At 36.8% G+C, this 12,148-nt stretch overlaps 1 protein-coding gene across 1 annotated transcript in view; it reads left to right on the top strand.

Annotated features, from left to right (window-relative positions):
• The first annotated feature begins 1,240 nt into the window (after positions 1-1,240).
• The window catches only part of FAP (fibroblast activation protein alpha), a 39,080-nt gene continuing 28,172 nt past the window's right edge, over positions 1,241-12,148 (top strand). Inside the window, exons 1-7 of the mRNA XM_086751075.1 lie at positions 1,241-1,460; positions 1,730-1,814; positions 7,888-7,977; positions 9,887-9,981; positions 10,130-10,204; positions 10,393-10,445; positions 11,554-11,626. Of these exons, the coding sequence (XP_086607201.1) occupies positions 1,455-1,460; positions 1,730-1,814; positions 7,888-7,977; positions 9,887-9,981; positions 10,130-10,204; positions 10,393-10,445; positions 11,554-11,626 (477 nt within the window). The 5' untranslated portion in view covers positions 1,241-1,454. The remainder of the gene's footprint in view (positions 1,461-1,729; positions 1,815-7,887; positions 7,978-9,886; positions 9,982-10,129; positions 10,205-10,392; positions 10,446-11,553; positions 11,627-12,148) is intronic.

Raw genomic sequence — 12,148 nt, 5'->3', positions numbered from 1 at the left:
TTGCTGACTCTGTGGTAGGAGCACTGGAATGACTTCCTTCTTGTGATCATCCTTCTGAGGCCTGGCTGTGGCTAATAAGCAGTTGTGCATTGCAGGGTGCGCGGAGGTGCACTAAAGAGCATCCAGCCTCACTGAGCGTTGCCGGCAAGCCTGAACACATGGCGGGTGCTGGGGAAGAGCAACGAGCTGTGAAGAAGGGAACAGTGCAGAACACTCCGTAGGGACCTGGGTACCTGTGGGTTACCGGGCTATGCAGGGCATAAACGGTGCCACCAGCCCAGAAAATGCTGCCTGGTTTAAACGTTTCTGTTGCTTTTCCTCTCCGATTGCGCCGCTACGGGGCGCGCGGCCGCTAGGGGGCAGCGTGCCTGTTCTCCTCCTACCGTTATTCCCGCCCTCCCGCGCGGCCGTTATTCCCGCTCCCCGCCCGGCCGTTATTCCTGCTCCCTCCCCCAGCCCCCCCCCCTACCCCCCCCCCCCCACCCCGCGGCGGTATCGCCGATGGCGAGTGTGCAGAGCCGCCCGACGGGAAGAAGCAGTGCGTGGCCTGCTTCAGCGTTCCCGTCCCTCTTCAGAGCGGCTCTGAGGCAGACCAGCCGTATGAATATTTGGGTAAAATCGGTCTAATGAGCACGGCATACTTTGACTTCCCTTTTTGAGCGTTTCTTCTCTCTCTGAGGGATCTCTTATGTAACTTGACACTGCGGTCTCAAGAGAAGTTTTCCCTGTTTTCAGTTGACCTCATTTCAGTGTGCTAAATAAAATACGTGCAATTGGTGGTTTAAGCACTATTTCGGAATTTGCACTGGGCCAGTAGATACATAACTTCTCTAAGCTTTGTTACATAGCCTATAGAAGTTTACAGTTTTCTGAGGAAAAAAAAGTAATTCTCCTCACATGTGGAAGACATTAAACAATATCTGTTTCTGCTTCTTGTTTTTCATTCTTAAAGCGTCACTTATTATTTCAGAAAGTAAACATATGAATTATATATAAACAATAAAGCTGTTGTATTTTCTTTTAATTTCTCTGTAGAGAGTAGAAATAAGGTCATGACTATGTCTTGAGAATATGTGGATTGCCAAAATACACAGTAGATACTTTTCAGAGAAAAACAGTACATATCGAGTAACTGTTGAGTCATAAAACCCTTAAGTTAGTGTAAGCAGATGTTGGTTACAGCTCACATTGATGGGAAGTATATAATCACCACCCCTATAGCCACCCACTGTCCATTTCTGGTTCAAGAACTTCCCCGAAAGCCTGTTTCTAATTTTATGGAAACTCTTTGAAATTTGGCACAGTTTTCAAAAGTATGTAGGAAAAAAAAAAGTCTGCCAGAGGTTTGGCCTCCAACTGTGAAAACAGACACAGCCTTTTCAAACTCCTCTCCTACATCCACTGACCAACACCCAGAAGAGAGAATTTATATTCTTTTAGGATACAGCAGGAAAATGAAGGTCTGTATGCTGTTGAATTCAGCTTTTGGTAACATTTACATCTGTTGTTTTAAACTGTCAGCTATTGCACAAGGCCAGGCTCTGATGTGAAAGTATTTGTTTTAAAGAAAAAGGAAGTATTTTCAAATGTACTGCAGGGACATTTTTGCTTGTTGTTTGGGCGGATTACAGCAGTTAGAGAGAGTGGGAGGATTTAATTATTTACAAGCCATAGAAGTGTGCTTCAGGCAATATTAAAAATGTAATTATTGTTTGTTTCTGTCCTGCAGACCCGGCTAAAAATCATATTTGGCGTGGTTATATGCCTTTTGCTTTCCCTATTACTTATGTGTATTATACTGCTTCCATCAAGAGGTAAGGCATTTGTAATCTAATGTGGCATAAAACACAATATCTTTAGCTCCTATGGCTTCTAAAGTTCACAAAAATTTGTCAAATCATCTTTAGGATTGTCCTGTCAGAATTGCTATGGCTTTATCACTTTACAGAAATGTACTGACAGTTGAAATATCTTGAAGGTAGGATTGAAATGCCAGAAGATATTGAAACAAGGAACTCCTTGAAGTGAAAAGCACCTGAATTAACTTTATTGTGCATTATATATAATGTCCTTAGACAGGAGTGCAAAAATAATTCTCAGATCTCATATTATGTTATTTTTTGTGTTAGGAATTAAGAGAGTCTCACAAACTATTAGTAATTCCCTTTAGCTTGGTGAACTTGTGTTTGATTTTAAATGGTTGTGTAATAATTACAGAAATTCTTTATCCAGTTACAAGTTTTGTTGTTGTTGGGTATGATTAATTGTTTGTAAACATATTTAAGATTGCATTTGAAAACTGAAGTCAGCATTCTATAAAACTCTCTAGTAAACTATTATTATGCCAGCTGTAGGTAAATTATCGCAGTGTGGTCTGCTGAATCCTCTGGTAAAGTTTCAAGTGAGTGTGGTTTGAAATTTAGAGCCTGAGTGGCACTGAGTCGATGGTAATTTTTTTTATGAGAGGTGTAGTAAGGGCAATATAAGTATTTACAGAGCCCTTTCACTATAGCAAATTAATTGAATACCTCTGAAATAAGTAAAAAAAGTAATAAAAGGCCTATATTCCAGTAACAATATATATTTAAAGGCATTTCTTTTCTACTACTATTCTTTGTTTATGTAGGCAGGGTGACAGATGAAGAAACCAGTTTTGCATTTACATCTAAATGTTATAAAATCAGCTATCTGCTTAAGTCTTGTGAAAGTTAAGTCCTGTGGTTAATATGCAGGTTTTGTGAAAGGTGAAATCTCTTTCCTACCTGATATTTCTGCAGAATGTGGTTATCATGAGTTGTTTCATTGAGAGAAGAGTTAGAGGTTTGTGAAGCAGTTCGGGTTCATGCTGTTACGCAGCATGTGAATATGAGGATAGATTATATCAAGGTGGGAGGCAGTGCTGGGAAGAGATACCAACTCAGAGTGAGAGGTTTGACTTTTACTGTCAATGATGGGGTGCCAGATATTTTTACTAGCTTAAGCATGGTCAAATCTGAGCTTTCATGACAAGATAAATGTATGGTAGAGTCAGACTTACTCATACAAAGTCTGCATGTTAAGACAGGGCAGAATATTTTTATGAGATTTAAATTAAAAAGAGCAGTGAGGAAACAAAGAGTCTGGAGACCAAGGATTGGTTTGGCAGCCTGAAGAAGTTGCTAAAGATCATAGAAAGTATTGCAGGAGGAAGTGAATGTATTTTTCCCTTCTGAATTTATCACATACCAGCTCACTGGTCTTATTCTGAGCCTCTTCAGTACCTGAGCAATTGAGAAGAACTTTTTTAATCTCTATAGTTTCTTGGAATAGTGACTTGTTAACCAGTCGTATCAGACATGACATTTAGATACAGTAGGATGATGAAGAATTTATCTAACTTTACAGAATGCTTTTGAAAGAACATTTTAGACAATTGTGGAACACACAATTATGTTGAACACACAATTATGTTGAACACGTCTGATTACAGATTCTTATTCTCAGGTGGAACTGCAAGTGCTGCAGTTACTGTTTGAATACCTAAACCTTTTTGAATTTTTAATAGTCTACTGATCAGTTTTAAATGGAAGAAATATAAATTAATTTGCCATTACAAATTTTGCAAGTTGAAGACAGACAGGAAATAGCTACAGAGATGGAATATTGTTTGTACATTCCACCTTTACTACTGCTTAACTGAAAGGATGTGGCAATCTAGAAAGACAATTAATTGCATATGAGAAATGTATAGTCACAGAACAACTGAATTTCTGCTTAAGAAATCGGCAAAGAAAAACATCATCTGTAATTCTGAAAGAACTGGAAGAAATATTTAGTTCTGTTTTGTCTGCTAAGTTTCTAGTAATTTCATGTTCTTCAGACTTCTCAAAATGTGATAGCTGGTGTTGGTTTACACATGGAAGAGTACAAAAATGTGAAAAATTCTCAAAAGTTATACTGGAAAATAATTTTTCTTAGGAGAGGATAGTAAGAGGGAAGTACTTAGTTGCAATTATTACACAATTTCTGTGGAGCTTAGAAGAAGAGGCAGGCAATCTCAATATAGTGAACAGCGTCTATGCCTAAGAAATTAGTGACAGTTTTTTGGCGTTTGTTTGAGTTAGGAATGTACTGTGTGATTTACCTAACTATGATAACCCAGCTATGATAACCCAACTCAAAACAGCTCAGAAGTGTTCTTCTCGCTGGGGTACAAGTGTACTTCTTCCTCAGCATAAACGAGAAAGAAAATACCTGCCTGCAGTTGAAAAGCAATAGCAGAACCACAGGCAGGATTACAATTAACTAAATGTACTGCTTAGGCTCCAAATTAATCTTTTCTTCTGCTATTTTTAATGAATATCCTGTTTCTATAAACAATTTCTGTTCCTACCAGTAACAAGAGCTAGATCATACTGTGGAACATGACTTGTTCAGACTTCATCTTTTCTCCTCATTCCAAAGGGTGATTTTGAAGTAACCTTCACTGAGAAAGCAGTGGCACACCTCACCAAAAATGACTGAATGTAATGCAGGTATGGAAGAGCAGATTCAGCTGATCTGGAGCTGAGTGTCACCAGAAGTTCTAGAGCAAAATCAGGACTGTTGGAATTTCCAGTTTCTGATGCAGAACTGGGCTGTGGTTCCCTCAAGTGGAAGGCTGTCTTCCTGTGCCTGTTGAAGGAGGTTGTGCTTTAGCTATTCAGCATCAGCCCACAGAGATGAGAATGGACATTCTAGTCCAGAAGCAGAGTACAATATAATGCTAAACAGTTTTCTTTTGGCAAGTCATCTGTTTGCTGTGTAGCAGTGGATACTAAATAAAATACATATAAAATACATATATATTAAATACATATACAGTACTATCTACAACTACATATATAAAAATAACAAATACGGAAACTAGAATAATTTCTGATTATTATGTACACTTCCTTTAATTTGTCAGGAGTAGACACAATTTATATGGATGCACATTAGACCATATTATGGAATAAGCCAACAGGGGTTTGAAATCTAAAGCAAGCATTGTGTTGGTCTACCCACAACAGTTTTTGAAAGGGAATAATCCTGATAATACAAACAATTTCACAGTGATAGATTGGTGTGCATAAAGTTAATCTGAATTTAATATAATTGAAAGTTCTGCTTTCTGTGTTTTTGTAACCTCTCTCACAACAGTGCACTGAACAGTACCTGCATAAAGCCATTAACAATTAATAGATGCTTTCAGGCTTTTATCACTACAGTTATACATGTACATTGAATACATTCAAATGCATGACTGAGTAATTATGATCATGGAATATATAAAGCAGGTTAAACTGTGAAGCAAAATAAGCAGAGGAATACAGAACTGCAACCTGTAAATGAGTGCAGATGGACCACAAAAGATTAAAACTGAGACAGTGGGATGGGGAAGGGAAAAGAGCAAAGCTGAAATTTGGTAAGCTTTCATTTCTGTGGTTGCTTCTGCTATTTGCTTCCTTTTTGTTCCTGCGCATTTTTTTTTCATCTTTGTTATTTCATAGAGGAATGAAACACAACAAAAGAATTTACCAAGCCTACCAACAGCCATCCAAATCAACGTCTGTATAGTGCTGCAGACATGTAAAGTACTTTTGAATACTATTATTGAACCAGTCTTTAGTTAGAGACGAAAGAATCGGCAACAATTATAGGAAACAATTAAAGATGCTGCTTCTAATTAAAATATTTAAAGATATCTTCTGTTGCCTAGAAACAAGCATTCAAAATTATAAGTAATCAAGTAAATAGTTGTGTTCATATTTTTTGCAGTCCACTGGTAGAAATTCAGATAAGAGTGCACACATTTTGGAAATCATTAGCAGTCATAATAAATTGTCACAGAATATTAAGTATGTAAGGGTGAGATGGCTAACAGAGTCCTGTTTAAATTAGGTTTAAATTAGACCTGTGAAAATTAGACCAGAGATGAGATATTTATGATACTGCTTCACTTTTTAGTAAAAAATCCTCTTAAGCTGAGAGAAGGAACTAGGAAATTTTACCAGATTAAGGTATCAAACAGGACTGCAAATTTAAGCCTCCTATACACACAACCATGGAAACAGACCTTAACAATGGATTTATTTTGCTAATAGGCATATTCACTTAGAGAATTTAAACTGAAAGCTAGTGATAAGTAATCATCACTCGGTATAAATACAAGTGGATTTTTCTTTGGAATTATTTTCTATGTGTTTTTTTAAGAGTTTGCCATCTTGTGTGCTTCTCATTAACATATCAAAGATCTCTAATATACAGTCATGGTATTAGCAAGAGGAATTAACTTCTTATTGAACTTCTTGAGATATTTTCTGGACGTATTGCTAGCTCAGAGTTTATACGGATCGGTTTTTGCCCATGGGTTGGCATTCAGTTTTATTTCTCATGACAGTTTCTTCTGCATTAGTGCAGACAAGGCTAGTGTCAACAGTCAACCTGACATGTGTATTCTACAGTAAGTAATACTCACTTAGCAGAAGAAAACATGTATTATCATTACAAATACCATAGAAGAGAATATGAAGAAACATTTGCCAGGAAGTCAGTGTGATCTTAACAGAGAAGGCAGCTGTAATGAGGAAGTGATGGAGCATGATATGAAACCTAAGGGCAACAAGTCATCTTGATTATCTGGCTGTCATCCGAGAGCTCTGAAGGAACAAACAGGGGAAGTGGCAGAGATCTACTAGGCTGCAGCGTGACATCCCCACTACCTCTGAAGACCATGGCAAAAGTCCCCTCGATTTTAAAGGAGAAAAGCATAGAATCCAGAATGCCTAGACTTAAAAGCTGCCATTATTATGGTACTGAACTTTAAAAACTGACCTTTATCAGAAATGTTCCTGTGTCTTTTGAGGGTTAAATATTTTGAGTACTCCTTCTCTTGTGAATGGCATAGTTTTTTTTTTTTCTTTTTTTTTTACATTTTTGTAATGGAATTTTTCATTTCCATGCACTTAGCAAGCCAGCATTTTCAGCATTATCCTCTTCTCATCTAGCTGATTAGCCTTAAATTTTGTTTTAAAAATCTGCCCTAGTTTAAGGCATTTAGCTTTGGGACGAAATGTAGTCAGACAAGAGCCACAAAACCAGCCACAATTTTCTGCATTATTTTAATGCAGCTATCTGATCTACATAGAAATCAAATATCAGGGTACCTGTCTTCTCTCAGGAATCATTGCCAATTTTCTTTTGCAGCGTTAAATAAAAAGTTGAAGTTTGGGTTCACTCATTCATGATTTTTCAGCATTATTTTTACCAGCATACCTGCATCTATTTTTTAAATCTGGCTACTAAGAAATATATAGAATCATAGAACCATAGAATATGTGAATGGCAGTTATTTTGCAAGCCTTATATCCATCTTCTAAGACTGGTTGATGAGGCATTTCTGAAATCTGGCAGTAGGGGTTTGTATGCACATCCTGTTGTTTGACTCTCTGCCTAATATGTGCAGAGCCTATTAAAATAGTTGTCTCTACATACCACACAACTTCATAAAACCCATGCTTTAAAAAAAAATTGATTTGTCTTTTGTGTGGAAAAGGCTTTTCTTGGACTTACAGGGTCTACAAGTAAATATGTCAGAGTGAATAAATGACTGGGTGAAATAAAGTAGTTTGTCTAGTTTCCAATTTTATATTCCTAAAAGTAAGTCCTTCAGAAGCTAAAGGGCCTTATCAGAACAGTAACAAAGAACTTTCCTTTCTGCTGTGCCAACTCTCTGCATAGCTCCAGGATTATGCTGTCCTCACCATTCCCTGGTGCTAAATATAGAAAAAAGGAAATACTGGACTAGTATTACTTTTATTTTTCTTTTTTTTTTCTCCTACTTAGCAGCCTTGCATTAACAGAAACTTTCTGTCTTATTCTTAGTTGTCAACACAGGTCCCAGAGCTCTTACACTGGAGGATTATTTGAATGGAAACTTCCAATATAAAACATTTTTTCCATATTGGGTGTCAGGTAAGTAAAACCTTTTCTCAAATGTATGTAAGCCTTTCTGATATGTAGGCTTACATATTAACTGGTTTACACAGACTCAGAAATGTATTTTCGTTCCAGCTTTACTGTGAATGAATGCTCACTATGAAATTAACCAATCTGCTAGTCAAAACTTATGTTTGAAATTTACTATTCTGTCAGTCATTCTAGAAATTCCAGGTATTTGATGTTTCAACAGACATGTTTGAGTCAAGTATAAATTATAATTTTACACAGGCCTTGGGTGTTTTATTTCTTTTTCTGTCATATTCATTGCAGCAAGTGAAAGAAATATGTCAATGTGTCAGTCATTTCTTAAGCAATCTCCTTTTTTATGCTTGTCACAGCACTTTTTCACTTACCATTTGTAATAATTGAGGTAGCCTATCTTACAGGCCTCGTTCTTCTTTGTTTTCAGTAATACCTAGCTCTGCCCAGCTGTTTTTATCTCATTTAAGGAAGCACTGTCACTGCTGAAATTCCTGAGTTCCAATGCTTGGCATATAAAATAAGGTTGAGTTTCTAAGCAAGTTCCTTAAGGTAGAAGATAAAGACATGAGGTTAATTTCTGCTAATATACGTGTCTGTGTGTGGCTGAAATACTAGTCGTCTTGTCATTCAATTGTAGCAGCACCAAAAAGCTTGAGCTAGATTGGATCACGTTCTAGTAACACACTACTAGCACTCCTGTCTATGCACTGCCTCAAGCAATTACTGTTCTCTGACCAGAGACAAGAAAAACAGTGCCCGTTCACATGGAGTCTTACCAAGTTAGTTTTAACCCAAAATTTTAGAACTGAACTGAAGCCTTCCAGGACATTGCCAGCAGCAGTTCAAGTGTTACAATTAACGATTTGAAGTATGTTGACATCACTTGTATCATTTAAAAATTAGGTCACCATTTGTTGGAATTCTGTCTGAATTTCTGAAGTATGTAGGCAGCATACCACCTAAACCTAATATTCTCCTTCCCTCTTTATAGCCTTCTCACTTAGACTTATCTTTCCTGTTAACAGTCACAAAGCTCACGCATAAGTCATGCCATAGATTCCATAGATAGGCATGCCTACAGCATTCCATATGTCTACTTTTCTTCTGAAGCAAGGAGTTAAAATTGAATATCTCTTCCTAAGGGTGCCTGAGATCACCACAAATGCTGTTACACAAATCAGAGAAGTGTGCTCAAGAGATCCAAGGGTGACCTAAGTTCCTAAAAATGAACACCTTATACAATGTTTCAGGCTGCTTTTAAGCTGTTAAAGTCTCTCTTTAGCTACACAGAGTACATAATTCCTTCTGTTTGTAGCAGTGAAAATAATGATGTGAAACTAAAATTCTGATCTTCATTCTCTACCGAACTATGGCTCAGGTCTTGAATACGGGTAGGGTTAAATTCCATTGACTTTGAAGGTCATTCACCCTCACTTTGTAGGACCTGTGTGAGTAAAGGCAGTATCTTTTATGTAGTGTCAGTTACATGGTACTGCTGTTATCTGTGGAAGCTGTATAAATGAGAATGTTCTGGTGAAATTATACGCAGAGATCTTGAATGTTTTCTTTAAAACATTTACATTGTGATACTGACCTTCTAATGGGTCTGTCCCTGGCAGTCTTGATCAGACATTACTGAATCTGGCATTTAATTATAAAGTTAACTAGCTGATTCTGTATGCAGTGTGTAATCTTGAGAACTCATCCAAGAACCCTGAAAACAGTTTCTTGATAACTTTGTACCTTGGCATCATTGGAAGGAAAACATTTTTTTATGTAGATACCAAAAGATACTTGCTCAAAATCTATTCATTGACAGGAGTGTGAATACTTCAATAAACTGATCTGTTCTACAGTATCTTCTGTGCAAGGTAACATCCATTTTGTCTTGTTTATAAAGATAATGAATATCTTCATCAGTCTGCAGAAGATGATATTATTCTTTACAATGTTGAAATGAACTACCCAACTACCATCATGACTAACAGCACAATGGTACGTAACTTTTTAATTAATAAAAAGGCAGCAAAATGCAGTTGCATTGCAAGTTCCAGTTTAAAGTGAGTGGATAAAAACCTGACTCATCAAATCCTTATTTAAAGTTTTTTTTTACTAGAATCTAATCTACTTCTTAATATTTCAGAAACAAGTTAATGCTTCAAATTATGTGTTGTCATCAGACAAATATTTCATAGCTCTGGAAAGCAATTATTCAAAGGTAATTATTTTAATGCATCACAATGAAATGTTTGATTTCATTTTGTATTTTGTTGATTGTGGTTGACATAGATAAATGTTTCTCGATACTTTATTGAGAAAGGGATAGGCTGTGAAAAGGCAGCTGATTATTTTTAAATAGATTATCTTTTTCGAAGATAATATTATTTTCTTCCTTAATTTTTACAGCTGTGGAGATACTCTTATACAGCATCATACCACATTTATGATCTCATATATGGGTAAGGCCTGATATTTCTTACAGAGAGCTCTGGTGAATCCTCTTAGTGATGTGTTTGCAAGCATTTCCTCTGAAAAATTCTATAGAAATGTGACTACCATCCTGCTTTGGTTTTGCCTGAATCTTTCAGGTTACTTGTTTGCTTGAAAAAAAAATGGCCTCTAAGAAAACCATACAGTCCTTTCATCTACTCATCTAGGTATCTGGATTGATTTCTGTTTCATGCCCTAAAACTTTCACTGCTCAAGATTCTCAGGTTTTTTTGTCTTTGCATAATTTTCTCCTACCCTATCTTGACTGCTTGAGTCCACTTCAGTCTCACACCTGATGACTCTGTGACCATCTGTTGTCTAATTGATCCTTTTATGGTTGATCTAATATTTAGCTTTTCTAAAGCTCTTGCATGTCCTTTAGTGTTCCAGTGGTCTCGAAACAGTACATCCTGGATTCCTCAGGTGTTTACAGCTTCTCTTACGGCATTAGGTCTCTTTCAAAAGATCTTCCCCTAACCACTCTTCTTTCTATCCGAGTTTGAAGGAGGCCATCTGCCTTCCCAGTCACCTTTTTATGCTGTAAGTAGCAGGGTGACCAAATGCTTCTTAGTTCTGAGCAACAGGGGCTTCACTGAGCTGCTCCATTCTTGGGAAACTGCTGGCTCAAGGTGCCAGGAAAAGATTGCTGCAAGCTAATGTGAGTAGAGAGGTACTGCATGTGGGTTGTGGTCCTTAACAAATGTAACTGCTGCTGTTATGCTTGCCTTAACATGCTATATCCTGAGTTCACATTTCCCAATAACTTGCTGAGGCTGTAAAGCAGACTGCAGATAGAGCAAATTCTATAGATGCTTGTGCAGTATTTAGAAAGAGATAAGGTTGGCTTCTTAGGCTGTTGAATCATGTTTTCAAAGGACTGAGTCGCAAGCCTTTACCGGCACTGGTGCACACCATCACATTACTGCATGTCTCACTGCCTGCCTTAACCTTGCATTGCTCAAGAAACAATAAGCTGTTAGAAAATACAGCCCTTCATGAATTTTATACGAATGTACAGTACAGTGATCCATTTGCAGTGTGCGCAAAAAGCCATCTCAACTTCTTTCCTTTTTTTAGTGGTTTTGTAACAGAAAATCAGCTTCCACATAAAATTCAGTACATATCCTGGTCACCCGTTGGACACAAATTGGTCAGTAAAGATAACAAAGTGCTAGAATGATTTTGTCTTGTGTGGCTAGAAGACATTTATTTGCCTTTAGTTATTATTTTGTTAGGCTATATTTTTGACAGGCCTGTGTGTATTAACCTTGGTTGTGAGCAAGAATTACAAAGAAAACAGTTTTAACTTGTTAAAATTTAACTTTTCTGTGTCTCAGCTACATTCTGTGTTTCAGTTTGTTAGCCAGTCTCTTATCAAGAACTGACCAATGTAATTGTATATAGGATTAAATGTAGTTTCAAAGCCTGAAAACCAATGTGTTTTCCTTTGACATTATATAACATGAGTTTACTATGGAGATTTAGAGATGCAGTATTTAAAATCTTTTTATAAAATTTTTACTCTAGGAAATGGCTGACAGATACTTATTACAAAATATATTTTGGGGTTTTTTTTAGTAGCTACTTGATAGCTAAGTATGTATTTCTCAGTAATTATAATAGACCTTTTGAATATAGTAAAAAGTTTATAAACTTCTTTTTATTCTTAATT

This window comes from Chlamydotis macqueenii, chromosome 6 (assembly GCF_036417535.1).
Source record: "Chlamydotis macqueenii isolate bChlMac1 chromosome 6, bChlMac1.mat, whole genome shotgun sequence".
Lineage (NCBI taxonomy): Eukaryota > Metazoa > Chordata > Aves > Otidiformes > Otididae > Chlamydotis > Chlamydotis macqueenii.
This window is presented reverse-complemented; position numbering and strand designations above follow the sequence as displayed.